Raw genomic sequence first — 14,721 nt, 5'->3', positions numbered from 1 at the left:
AGGAGATGTTGTTGCCAATCTACACTGACTAGGTCTGCAAATGAAAAAAAAATCAAGACTCCAGTTGCACAGGGAGGTAGTGAGGCTTAGGTCTTGAAGCTTAGTGATTAGTTTTGAGGAGATGATAGCGTTGAACGCACAGCTATCACCAACGATGACTATCCCAATGTGTGCTTCATTGACCAGATCTTCCAGAGCTGAGTGAAGAGCCAATGGAATGCCATCTGTCATTATCCTGTGTGACAATTGGCAAACAGGCAAATGTGGACATTCCATCATATAACTGAACAATAAAGCAAGACTGAGGATCCAGTGGTCACCTGAATAAATAACTCATAGAAAAAAGGATTTCTGTATAGAATTAGTATAACTTGTTTTGCTTCACCAGTCATCTCTGTGAAGTAATGTCCCGATGATTACATGTAATATCTTACTGCCAGTGAGAAAACTGTTTGGAATGGAATAAAATCCTTTGGTAGTGAGGTGGCTTAGGTGCAGTCAATGGTCAGCACTGTCTCTGAAGATTTATAAAAAGGACCATGGAGGAGAAAGTAATGATCAATGATATATATTGTACAACCTTGAAATTCATCTTCTAACATACAGCCATGAGAAAAGAAACCCTAAAAACCCATTAAAAAAACAAATTATGTAAACAATAAACGCAAGCAAATAGTGTTCTGAACTGATGACAATGAGTCCGCCCACAGACCCTTAGTTTAGCCCACAGACCCTTAGTTTGTCCCTCACCTCAGGCGTCGACACCTTGACCTTTTCAATCTAGCCCAGCGCCTAATTGTCATCCAGCAGGTTCAGTTCAGTTGCTTCAATGTGCTCTGGAGCCTGGACCCTACTGCCTGGATTTGGCCGTATGTGATATTTCCAATTTGGCTTGGCGTCGAGAATGATCGAACCTCGGGTCTTCCTCGCTCTTGACGACAGACCTGCTGCCTTGCCTCGCCTTGGTTCTGCCACATTGAATTCCCTCCAAGTCTGAAGGGAAGTTACAGGCTATTATTTGCGATGATACTTTATCAGAAAAAGAGTGATTAATGAAGTATTGAATTGTTTCCTTGTTTCATCAGCTACCAGCTAGAGTTCACTGAGGTTCACCAGTGCCATCTTAAACCAGACAACCTTATGTCAACTGACAACACATAAGTGCATTTAACACATTTTTCATGATAATTCCAAATTGTCAATTTCAGAATTCACAGCATGATCATAACAACTTCAGAAAATGAGTTTGCATTATCTGATACATTATCATAGTACTGATGGAAAATAATTTTGAGCATATCTATCGGTGCCAGCACCTCTATTTCCTTAGAAGCTCAAGGAGATCTGACAATGTCACCAATTACTCAGACTTCTGCAGATGCACTGTTGCAAGTATCCTCACTGGTTGCATCATGCTCTGGGAAGGCAATTCCAATGCAGAATGCAAGAGGCTGCAGAGGGTTGTGGATACATCCCAGTCCATTAAGGGCACAGTACTTAGCACCATTGACAGCATCTACAGGAAGTCCTCACAAAGGCAACATCAAGGATTCCAACCAACTGGGTTATGCCCTCCTCTTGCTGCTTACATAAGGCAGGATACAGAAGTCTGAAGTTCACACCAGCTACTTTCTGACAAACATCAGGTTCTTGAATCGCTCTGCACAACCTAATCCCAATTCAGTAATGAAATATTATAAGACCATAAGATACAGGAGCAGAAGTAGGCCATTCGGCCCATTGGGTCTGCTCCACCATTCAATCATTGGCTGATCCAATTTTTCTTGTCATCCCCACTCCCCTGCCTTCTCCCCATACTCTTTGATGCCCTGTCTAATCAAGAACCCATCTATCTCTGCCTTAAATGCACCCAATGGCTTGGCCTCCACCACTCATGGCAACAAATTCCAGAGATTTACCATCCTCTAACTAAAGTAATTTCTTCACATCTCTGTTCTAAATGGATGTCCTTCAATCCTGAACTTGTGCCCTCTTGTCTTCGACTCCCCTATTATGGGAAATAACATTGCCATATCTAGTCTGTTCAGGCCTTTTAATATCTGGAATGTTTCAATGAGACCCCCCCCCCCCCCATTCTTCTGAACTCCTGGGAATACAGCCCAAGAGCTGCCAGACCTTCCCCCCCAAATCTGTACACAATGCTACAACTGTGGTCTCATGAGTGCCTTATACAGCCTCAATATCTCATCCCTGCTCTGATATTCTATACCCCTAGAAATGAATGCCAACATTGCATTCGCCTTCTTCACCACCAACTCAACCTGGAGGTTAACCTTTAGGGCATCCTGCACAAGGACTCCCAAGTCCCTTTGCATCTCTGCATTTTGAATTCTCTCCCCATCTAAATGATAGTCTGCCCGTTTATTTCTTCCACCAAAGTACATGACCATACACTTTCCAACATTGTATTTCATTTGCCCCTTCTTTGCCCATTCCCCAAAATTACCTAAGTCTCTCTGCAGGCTCTCTGTTTCCTCAACACTACTCACTCCTCCACCTATCTTTGTATCATCACACTACCTATTCCTACACCTACTGGACTACTTCTTGTACTACTATGGGCTTTCCTTTGATTATATCTTTTTTTCCATAAAGTTCTCAATTTAGCATTTTTCCCTACTGTACAGTATACTTCTACATACCATTTATATTCTGCCTGTTGACTGTGCCTGTGAAGATGCTGCATTTTAACAGCACCTCAACATACTCGTGCACATGACAGTAAACTTCACTTGAGAATGCTTACGGCAATCTTTGGTATTATTCCAGAGGAAACAGGCAGAGTTCCTGCTTCCGCTCAACATGTGATAGCCTTCTCAACTTTACTGGCTAGGAGAGCTATCTTGTTATACTGGAAAGATTCTAATCCACCTACTGTTTTTAACTGGCTCTCCTCCATTATGTCCTGTTTAAGTTTGGAGAAAATTAGAAGCCAGATGTTTGACACATCTTTTAATTTGGAGCAAGTCTGGTGAACCTTTATTCAATATTTTCATATGATTTACCGTAGATTCCGGACTACAGAGCGCACCTGATTATTAGCCGCTGGCTCTAATTTTAGAAATAAAATCAATTTTTTAATTGTAAAGGCCGCACCGGATTTTAGGCCGCACCGCTACTTTTAAATATACATACGTATCGGTAACACAAATTACGTTGCATATACTTTTTTACTGAACAGCACGAACAACATTCCAATATCTCCTAGCGACTGGTAAAAATATATATACTGCAGCCTACCAGGAAAAGTTATTGATCGACTTTAACTTAAAAGCGTTTTCGATCGGGTCTAATCGGGTCTGACGCTTGCGCAATGCGCTCGGGTCTAATCGGGTCTGACGCTTGCGCATTGCGATCGGGTCTAATCGGGTCTGACACTTGCGCAATGCGCTCGGGTCTAATCGGGTCTGACACGCTTGCGCAATGCGATCGGGTCTAATCGGGTCTGACGCTTGCGCAATGCGCTCGGGTCTAATCGGGTCTGACGCTTGCGCATTGCGATCGGGTCTAATCGGGTCTGACGCTTGCGCATTGCGATCGGGTCTAATCGGGTCTGACACTTGTGCAATGCGCTCGGGTCTAATCGGGTCTGACACGCTTGCGCAATGCGATCGGGTCTAATCGGGTCTGACGCTTGCGCAATGCGCTCGGGTCTAATCGGGTCTGACGCTTGCGCATTGCGATCGGGTCTAATCGGGTCTGACGCTTGCGCAATGCGCTCGGGTCTAATCGGGTCTGACGCTTGCGCATTGCGATCGGGTCTAATCGGGTCTGACGCGCTCGGGTCTTGCTTCGAGTATTTTCCATGTTGATGAGGGTGAGTACAAATGACTGATTTACAATAATTTAATTGTGAAAGTGCGCTTGATTTATCGTACAATTTCATTGGACCTCTGTGAACTACTCATCAATTTTATTGGTCTACTGTTACGAGGCAAAATGTTTACGAGGCGGCATGAAAAAAAAACCATGTATTAGCCGCTCTGGATTATAGGACGCAGAGTTCAAAGCTGTTCAAAATGTGGGAAAAAAGTAGCGGCTTATAATCCGGAATCTACGGTAATTTTTAAAAAATTTTTTAAGGAAAAATTTTCCTCATCCGCGAAGGTTTGGAGATGACTGGAAGGATGTTTCCTTTCTTCTTTTTTTCTAATTTTATCCTCAAATGGATTGCCTAATTTTTCTTTCTTTTTGTTTTAGGTTAGTTTAGCAGGGTTTTTTTTTCTCCTTATTAATAACATTTCCAATCTTTTTTTTTCTTTATGATCTGTCAATAGGAGTTGTGGTTTTTTGTTTATATACTATATACAACAGCTTAATATTATATTTAATTGACCTTGACAGTATTTTTTTTGTTGTTTCTACGTCTTTTGTATTGTGTGTTTGCTAAAACTTCTCCTCTGATTTGTATTTTTTTCTCTCTGTTGGAAAATTAATAAAAAAAGATTGAAATGAGAATGCAATGCAGCGCTTTGAAATCAGAATTAGCCAAAGTCTGGAATTCTAAGAGTGGGAAGGAATCTAGCATTTTTATATTGCATCAATGGCTGAAATTTATTATTCTTCATAAAAGTGCTCTATGCAGGACATTCAAAGCAATTGCAAACAGCTACCCGTGGAGAATCTTAAAAAAATAATAAATACATAAAATATATATATATAGTACAAGGCTCTCATTCCTCATTTTTAGGATAAGCCTGCTGAGGGATGAGTAAATGAGTTGTTCTTTTAAGATCAGAAAGTGTTTTTAAAATAGTTGATGCAAAGGAAGTGTTTCCACTTTTAGGGAGAACACAAGTTAAGGACATCTATACTAGGTGGTTACCTAGATACCCAATGCAGAATTCATAAGCAACTACTTAATGTATAGTTAAAATGTGTGACTCACCAACACAGGCATAGATGAGGTCAACTTAAGTAGAGGTTGAACATGTATATTCAGGATTACACATGTTTAGATGAGAAATGGTAGGCTACAGTGGGGCATAAATATAAGAATGGACTTGTATAAATAGTTTTTGTGCAGTATTTCCCATGCAATCTATCTTGTTTGCTTAAACTGTTCTAAAATTGTACCTAAAAAGAAAATAAAAGCAATGAGAAAATGTTATCAGGATCCGAAACAAAGGTGATGAACTGAGAGCTTGGAATTATGATGTAGTGGCCATTACAGAGACTTGGCTGGCACCAGGGCAGGAATGGATTCTCAATATTCCTGCATTTCAGTGCTTTAAAAGGGATAGAAGGGGGAGGAAAGAGGAGGAGGGTTGGCATTACTGGTCAGGGATACATACTATTACAGCTACAGAAAGGGTGGGTAATGTAGCAGAATCCTCTTTTGAGTCAGTATGGGTGGAAGTCAGGAACAGGAAGGAAGCAGTTACTCTATTGGGAGTACTCTACAGGCCCCCCGGTAGCAGCAGAGATACTGAGAAGCAGATTGGGAGGCAGATTTTGGAAAGGCGCAAAAATAACAGGGTTGCTATCATGGGTGACTTTAACTTCCCTAATATTGATTGGCACCTGATTAGTTCCAATGGTTTAGATGGGGGCAGAGTTTGTTAAGTGTGTCCAGGACGGATTCCTGTCACAATATGTTGACAGGCCGACTGGGGGAATGCCATACTAGATCTAGTATTAGGTAACGAACCGAGTCAGGTCACAGGTCTCTCAGTGGGTGAGCATCTGGGGGACAGTGACCACCACTCCCTGGCCTTTAGCATTATCATAGAAAAGGATAGAATCAGAGAGGACAGGAATTTTTTTTAATTGGGGAAGGGCAAATTATGAGGCTATAAGGCTAGAACTTGCAGGTGTGAATTGGGATGATGTTTTTGCAGGGAAATGCTGAAGGGTTTTGGTTCAAAACGTCAACTGTATTTTTTTCCATAGATGCTGCCTGCCCTGCTGAATTCCTCCAGTATGTGTTACTCAGATTTCCAGCATCTGCAGATTCTCTCGATTGTAATCCATTGAAGGATCTTATAACGCCTGTAATTAATACGATATTTTTAATTGTTCAAGACCCAGGAATGGTAATTGAAACAAAGATCTCTGTAGAACTGCCACATAAATCACGTGCTTTAGCAGCAAAATTCTCTTTAAAATGCAGACTGAATATATCCCTTCAGACCAAAATTCATCTGAATGGTATGATTCAACTGAATAGGTAATTGAACAACATACATTTTGAAATAATAAGTAAGACAGTACATAAAATCCAAGCGCCATACACTTTTAAAATCTAATTATGAAGTGAAACTTGTCGCAGACCAGCACAAATTTAAACACTTGATGCCAACTACAAAAGGAGAAATTGGCTTTTTGTGTAACATGAAAATAAAATCAGAAAGTTATTCAAAAACGTAAGACATAATACGACTCCCTGCCTGTCACAATCCTCTTGACAAAGCAATACTGAACGAACGAGAACTCATGACAATTATAAAGAATCAGCAGAGCTGGTTCTACTAATTTAAAAACATATTTTAAATAACTTACTCAACTAATCAACTAACTGGTTTTCAACTAACCTGCGTCTAAATTTGGTGGCTTTCCTTTAGGATTTTAACAGCTTACATGCAAAACATGTTAAAATAGTTTACAAACGTGTTTACTTTAAGACCCTATTCCTTTCCTCTCGCAGTTACCCTCGGCCTTGAGTCTACCAGTGAGCTGTTAGTGGAGTAGTCTCTTTCCATCGACGCTGCCCCAGACTTGTTGGGTATCGCCAACATTTTCTGCCGTCGCTTCGGAATTACGGTATATCTGACTGTTTGCTCCCAGACCATTTTTCAAAACGGTGAAGATTTTTGAAGTCGCCTGAGGTCCGGACTGCTGCAAAACTACAACTCCCAGCAGGCGTCGATATCCGGCGGAAGCGAGCCGTGACCTTCGTGGGGGTGGGCTTTTGAGTGCCGAGTGTTCCGGTCTGGCCGGGAGCCGCACAGCGCCGCTGATGTCTGAGCGTGCCTGGACAGGCGAAGGGTTCCGCCAGCTGGGCTCCGTCCCTCACACAGCCAACGGCTCTTGACAGACCCTGCCTGCGCGCCGTTTAAATGCCTCCCGACCCTCGCTTGGCACTGCCTCTAGTCTGATGGTGCTTGAGTGTTTGGTGGCGGGAGAAGGGGTGGAGGAAGCTTGAGGAGGTACTGGGAGCTCTTCATCGGATCAGCGATGGATTGGCTCATGGGGTAAGTGAGGGAACTTCAGGGGGGAACAGCCCTGCACTGAGCTGCTGGCTGGTTGTAAGACCAGCACTCCATCCAGCAAACCTCTTTCCACAGCTCATAGTGGGCCGAAATGAAGGGGTCGGTGCCCTAAGCTCCGCTCCCAGGTGTACTTTAATGACGGAGATAGTTTGTAGAAGTTTCTTTTTTTTTAAAGTCATGTAAATGCACCCGGCAAGTAGGAAGAGAGATCGGGTTTTTTCTGTCCTTGCGAGATGGTTATTTGTTTTTTTGAAGTGGTTTACGATACATATGGTTGGATAAATCCTAAATCGAGAAAGGTATAAAATTACAGTTTCCACGCTGAAATGATTGATTTTTAATCTAAAGAAAAACCTGGTTGTTATTAAAATAATCATTAGCATTTCGCTTAAAGATAGGTAAGACAGGCAAAGGTCAGAGATAATATCTATTTATGGAGACGTGCAATACACTGCGCGCGATACTTGTATTGAAAAAGCTTGGGAGGGATAAAGCAAGTCATACTGTTTGCATGTTTAGCAATTTGCTATGTCATGCTGGAATACAGTAGGTCATCTGAGTAAATTGTTTATAACAAGGACAGAAAGTGCATTTGTTTGATTTGTAAGATGTGTTTATTAGTTGGGGTAAAACTACGTGCAGGATTTGGACTTTGTTAGACTTTAGGGATATTGTTCTGTCATTTCTTCTATTAATATGTAACACCTGGAACGCATTGAGAACAACTTTAGTATTAAAATGCATTTTCAGTAAAGTAACTGGAAAACTATATTGTCCAGTTTCCTAGTAGTTTAAGGAAAACGATCAGTTTTATTGATGACAAGTAGGACTAAAATGCTGCAATGTAGTTAAGATCCTGAAGTTATAAATGAACATAAACAAGACTCTGTAGTAGCATACGCAAATATACATTGATGCTATCTCTTCAGTAAGGAAGTTATGGCCTTGAAGATTAAACATTATACTGCTACCATAACTTGCATGCCCTGAAACTTTTATTGGAGTGGCACATTTTCTTTTATAGTTCATAGCTTATTTCATTTTACTGTATCAAAGTATTACATTTTCAGTGATATTTTTGACTGTTTGATTACTTTGATTAGAAACATCTAATTTTTGTTTATTTTATTTTATAATTTTACGAATACAAGTCAAAATAGTCCATAATAAACTTGAAGAAATTTTAAAATATTTTAAAATGTCATTACTGAGACAGTATTTTAATCAGAAAGTTAAGTTTTTAACTTTTAGGAAACATATTTATAACTGAAATATTGGTAAATAATAAACTGTAATCAGGCTTATGACCATTTCTATGCTTATAGATTCTGAGCACCAAAGGTTGCAATTAGCTTTATATTGATTTTTTACCCTTTATTTGGAAGCATGAAGTATGTCAAATTAGAGTTAAATGATAGCTTAATGGATCTGAGGATAATTTTCAGAACAAAGGCTTTTATTTTGGATAATTTTTAATATTTGCCAGCTGTATATCATGTTTAAACTGAACAAGTTGCTTTTAAGAATTTTAGAAATAGAAGCAGAACATAGAAATCCTGTTATTCATTAAGATCACGGTTGATCCTGTGCTTAAAGTTACCTTTCCAGCCTGATCCTATGTGCTCTGATTTCTTAACACCCAAAATTTATTGATTTTTAACCTTTTATCCACAAAATATTGGAGTATCCTGATACAGAGAATAATAAATTCTTACAGTCATGACTGCATCTAATATTTCTCCACTGAGAGAATAACCACTCACTGTTTATCTTCTCAAAATACTGCATGCATCTTTGAGGTAATTTTTCCTTCTTTTAATCTCCATTGAAACTAGTCTTACATAATCTCTCCTTGTAAGACAGCTGCCTCAGCCCAGGAATCAATGACATTAAATCAATGTTGTACTGAATTCCAATAACAATTAGGAAGGCTGGATTATAATGAATATTTAAATTGTAGCTGATATTTGAGGCATCCTCTCTAGAAGAAGTACTGTATATCTCAATGCAAAGAACCCGTGAATGTAAATCAGTGGTTACTTGGACAATAATGAGCAAAATTGGTATGGTTACAGTGAGGGGCTGTGGCTTCTCATCTCTAATGCAGTCAAAAAAGAGGTCCCATTCGAATAAAACATTTTATTTTGTTCTCGCTCTGAGTCAGAATTGCATTTATTATCACTGTCTTATATGAATTGTGTGGTTCTAAACAAATGGTACAAAAAAAGGTAAAACATGGTTTGTTCATCAGTTCATGCACCATTCAGAAATCTGATGGAGAGGGGAAAGAAGCTGTTTCTTAGTTGTTGATTGTGGGTCTTCAGGTTTCTGGACGCAATATCCACCACACTGCACGCAGTTCTCTCTCACTTGGACAATAAAGACACTTAGGCCAGAATCCTGCACATTGATTTCAGTTCAGCATTCAATACCATCATCCCGCAGAGAATAGTGGAGAAACTGTCGCTGCTTGGCCTTAACACTGCCATGTGTTGCTGGATTCTGGATTTCTTGACAGAGACCACAGTCAGTCCGTGTTGGCAGGAACATCTCTGACTCCATCACACTGAGCACTGGATCCCCACAAGGCTGTGTGCTCAGCCCACTGCTGTTTACACTGCTAACGCATGACTGTGCAGCCAGATTCAAGGGGAACCTGATCATTAAATTTGCTGACGATACCACAGTGGTGGGGCTCATCAGCAAAAATGATGAAACAATGTACAGGGAGGAGGTCAAACACCTAGAGAGCTGGTGCAGTGACAACAACTTGATGCTTAATGTCACCAAAACCAACGAGATAATCGTCAACTTCAGACGATCTCAGCCTGAGCACACACCCCTCAGCATCAGCGGCTCCACAGTGGAGAGAGTGGAAAACATCAACTTCCTTGGGATGCAGATCTCGGACAATCTCACCTGGTCCAGGAACACCACTCGGATTGTGAAACAGGCCCAGCAGAGATTGCACTTACTGAGGAAACTTAAACAAGCATCACTCCCCACTAACATCTTAACTACGTTCTACAGAGGCGTGGTTGAGGGTGTGCTGACCTTTTGCGTCACAACCTGGTACTCCAGCTGCAGTGCTGCTGACAAAAAAGCCTTGCAGAGGGTGGTTAGGGGATCAGAGAAGGTTATTGGGGTCTCCCTACCTTCTGTCCAAGACCTCTTTCAGAGTCGATGCCTCCAGAAGACACGGTACATCATTAGAGATCCCTCACACCCTCTCCATAAACTGTTTGTTCTTCTGCCATCAGGCAAACGTTACAGGAGCATCAAAACAAAAACCACAAGGCTACTAAACAGCTTCCTCCCACAGGCAGTCAGACTGCTGAATATCTGCGCTACCTGACTCTGTTTTGGACACTTTTAACTTGCACTGGACACTTATAACTTGATTTTAACTGACATGTGGCTGTTGTATTTTACTATTTATTGTTGTGTTTACTATTTATTGTTGCTTTTATTATGTTATGATTGCACTTGCCCCTGGGAAACGCTGTCTCATTCTGCCCTGCAGAGCTGATGTATGGTTGGAATGACAATAAAGTTTTTGAATCTTGAATCTTTCTGTGCTGCTTCTCTGATGGTAGTAATGAGAAGAGGACATGCCGGATTGTGAGAGTCCCTGGTGATAGGTGTGACCTTCTTGACGATGTCCTTGATGGTGAAGAGACCTGGCCATGAGGGAACTAGCGGAGTCCACAGTCCTCCGTAGCTTCTTCCAATCCTGGGCATCGAAGGCTGCATACCAGGCAGTGATACAAGCAGTCAGAATGCACTCCACCATACAATTGTAGAAATTCATAAGATTCTTCATTGATATGTCAGATGTACTCAAACTCCTAACAAAGTAGAGCTGCTGATGTGTCTCTTTAGTGATTGCATCAGTATGGCAGCCCCAGATAGGTCCTCTGAGATGTTAATGCCCAGGAACTTGAAGCTGCTCACATGTTCCACCACTGATCCCTCGATGAGGACAGGTGTGTGTTCTCCCAACTTCCCCTTCCTGAAGTCCAGAATAGGTTCATTGGTCTCACTGAAGTTGAAAGTAATGTTCTTGCAATGTCACTCAACTGGCCAATATACCTCATTCCTGTATGCCTCTTTATCAACACCTGAGATATTACCAATTACAACAGTGTTGTTTGCAAATTTATAGATGGCTCTTCAGCTGAGCTTAGCCACACAGTCATGAGTGTAGAGAGAATAGAAGACTGGGCTGAGCATGCACCTGTGTTGACTGTCAACAGGGAAATGTTTATGAGCCCTGGGGACTGGTCTCCTGACAAAAGTTTGAATACAGCATTGTAAGACTCTTAATTTGGATATACAAATCAATTCTTGTACTTACAGTACAGCATTGTAAATACACAAGTTAGTATATCCTATCATTGGATTTTTTTTTCTCTCCTAACTCTTTTGACTCTCATTGCTTATTCCTAAAGGGTGATTTGATACAGTTAGTCCATCTAGACTAATTAAATGGTGATTACACCAATATAGCATGTGGTATTGTCTTTCACAATGATACATATACAATTCCAGTTAGCAAACAGAGCAAGAAATCATATAAAATTTTATCAAGCTACTTGTAACACACAAATCAAAGATGAAGCATTTTATCTTTCTATCTAGAGAAGCTCACTGCTTTTTTAGCTGTACTTTTGGGGAATTAATCATTTGATTGGTAAGACAATATCGGAGATTCCATAAAAATTATTTTGATGGTTTTTTTGGGACAGTAAAACTGAAAGGACTTAACTGAAATGATCTGTTTCTTAATGCTTTTCATCATGGATCGTTGTACATTTTAAAACATTTCATTTATTACACCAAACAATTATTACCTTTCCACTTGAAGCTGAGGTAGAGTCAAGCAAGTAGCTATTAATATTGTTACTCTTCATTAATTAATTGTCAGCATTCTATGCATATCAGTTACTGAGTTCTTAAAAAATCCCAACTGTTGGTTATCGAGCAGGTGTAATATGATAGCATGTGCAACAGATATGTTTTACTGTACTTAATAGGGCACAGCAGTATCGTAGTGGTTAGAACAATGCTATCACAGCATGGGGCATCGGAGCTCAGAGTTAAATTCTGACATAATCTGTAAGGGGTCTGTATGTCCCCAGCGTGAATGCATGGGTTTCCTCTGGGTGCTCCAGTTTCCTTCCACAGTCCAAAGGCATACCGAATAGGGATTGATTGGTCATTGTAAATTGTCCCATGATTAGGCTGGGGTTAAATCAGTGGGTTGCTGGTGGCGCAGCTTGAAGAACCTGAAGGGGGGTATTCTACACGTATCTTGAAATAAATAAATAAATATTAAATTGCCGCTTTTATTAAAATAAAGCAACTAGTCTAACTTGCCACAAAGTATCTTCATGTCAGATCATCATTGTAGAAATATTAAAAGCAGTCCTGAGGCATTGATGCTGGTAGAATATTTATGAAACATATTATAGGAGCTAATCCTGATATAATAATTTGATACTAAATCTGATGAATTATTATGATTTTTGTACTTTTAAAATATTTAAAGTGGGTATTCATGTGCATTAAATGTGCTGCATAAAGCAAGATCTTCATGAAAAGGATTAGTAGAATTTACATCCTGGTTCTGCCTGTAGATAGATAGAGTTTTGGTTTGCAACCTTTGCAGCTTTAAGTACTGTTAAGTTATAAAATGTTCCAGCATTGTTATGTTTCTTAAGTGGTTTTTTTCTGATACTAGCACCTAGTTCTTTAGAAATTGCCGTTTATAACAAACGGGGAAACTTTCCCCGTTCACTAGTTACAATGAAACTGTATCCAGGTGTATGCTTTGATTTCTTTGTAGCAGGTTAATCAGACCCTGTCTACTATGTCACAGTGAAACTTTATATAAGGTTAAGTTGTTCTTTTGAGGAAATTCTGCAGGCATTCTTTCCCATTATTAATGGGATGTGAGGAATTTGTTTATGTTTTTCATTGGTTGTGAATCATTGGAAAATAGTCACATAACGTGGAAACATTCTCTTAAGCTTACTGTGTCCATGCCAAGCATCAGTTACTTCTTTACGCTGATGCCTTTTCCTAACACTCAGCCCATAGCCTTAAATACCATTATCTTTCAATTGCTCATCTAAATACTTATTAAATGTTGTAAGGGTACCTTTCTCCTCCAAACTCATGGGCAATAAGTTTCAGGTTTTCACCATTCAATGAATGGGAAGTTCTTAATGAAATTCCAAACACAACGTTCTGTAGGCACTGGAAATGCAGAGTCACACACACACCCCCCCCCCCCCCCACCCCGGAGGAACTCAGCTTGTCATGCAGTATCTGTGGAGAAGAATAAAGAGCCAATGTTTTGGGCTGAGACCCTTCATGAAATTCCATCTACTTCTCCCACCTCTTATCTTAAACCCAGTGTCCTTTAACCATTGACATTTCTGCAAAGGAGAAACTCTTCTCACAATCCTCATAAGTTTTTAAACCTCAACCAGGTCATCACTCAGCCTCTTGTGTTTCAAAGGAAGCACATTTGTCTTCACAGTGAGTCTCCTTTGCACTCTCTCCACTGCAGTCGGTTTGGTGACCTGAACCATATAAATTAATTCAACTGTAGCTCTAATACTTGTTTTATATAGTTGTGCTATAATGGTTCATGCCCCTATAGCCTATGATGACAAGTATTCCTTTTTCCTTCTTAACCCTTTATCTGTCTGTGCAGTTGCCTTCAGAAATCTTGGGCATGTTGCAATAAGATCATTCTATTTCCAAATTAACATTAAGTGTTTTTTTTAGCATGTGGGCTACCCAACCTCTTTTAGCTGAAAGAGACTGGACAGCTTCAGTACTGGCATACTGTTGGTTCATGCAGTTAGAACTGGAATCTCTGCAGTGACATTCTGTAAAATGACTAAACATACCCATTGTGGATACTGGGTTTGATTAATTGCTGAAAGGTTGTAAATACTTTACAGTTGTGACTTTCCTTCCATCTTCAGTACAGTTTTCTGCTATGGTAAAAGGAACTGACATGAACTGAACATGTTTTGTGAGTAAGTGCAGGGGCAAATGAGTCACTGGTGTTCACCGTTTCAGGAACCACTTCTCCTCTACCATCAGATTTCTAAACAGACAATGAATCCATGAACTACCTCTGTATTTTCCTTCTCCTTTTGCTCTACTGGGTATTATACGTACATGAACATTGGTTGCATCCCCCTTGGCAAGAGAGGGAGAAACAATCAAGCAGGATTCTGATAGGTAACCACTCTTTAGTGACTCCCTCTCAGGCATAGATTTTGTTTGATACAGATTCTGCTCTTCTCTCTCCAACAAAAGAGCTGGTGTTTTTACATGATATATGGCTAGTTAGACTAACCCTCGGAGTTCTGTCAAGTACTGTGAACTAAACAACTGATATATCATTCCATTTGGAAAACAAGAGCATGTAATCTTTAATAATTTGACAGTTTATTACCTAATGCCT

The 14,721-nt window shown here is 40.2% G+C and overlaps 1 protein-coding gene and 1 long non-coding RNA gene across 3 annotated transcripts in view; one reads left to right on the top strand and one right to left on the bottom strand.

The window, feature by feature from the left end:
* LOC140729634 (uncharacterized) overlaps nt 1-6,885 on the bottom strand; it is a 38,097-nt gene extending 31,212 nt beyond the window's left edge. The window contains exon 1 of the long non-coding RNA XR_012099380.1: nt 6,639-6,885. This is a non-coding gene — a long non-coding RNA (uncharacterized lncRNA). The remainder of the gene's footprint in view (nt 1-6,638) is intronic.
* Nucleotides 6,886-6,939: 54 nt separating this feature from the next.
* Nucleotides 6,940-14,721, top strand: part of LOC140729633 (MOB kinase activator 2) — a 187,609-nt gene continuing 179,827 nt past the window's right edge. The window contains exon 1 of one of the 2 annotated variants that reach the window (XM_073049625.1): nt 6,940-7,214. Coding sequence is in view for 1 of the 2 variants with exons in the window: in XM_073049627.1 (XP_072905728.1) it covers nt 7,198-7,214 (17 nt within the window). In the remaining variant the exon portion in view is untranslated. The remainder of the gene's footprint in view (nt 7,215-14,721) is intronic. The other variant, XM_073049627.1, reaches the window with a different exon arrangement.

Source organism: Hemitrygon akajei, chromosome 6, assembly GCF_048418815.1.
Source record: "Hemitrygon akajei chromosome 6, sHemAka1.3, whole genome shotgun sequence".
Lineage (NCBI taxonomy): Eukaryota > Metazoa > Chordata > Chondrichthyes > Myliobatiformes > Dasyatidae > Hemitrygon > Hemitrygon akajei.
Note: the sequence above shows the minus strand (reverse complement) of the source record. Positions and strands in the feature narration are given on the sequence as shown.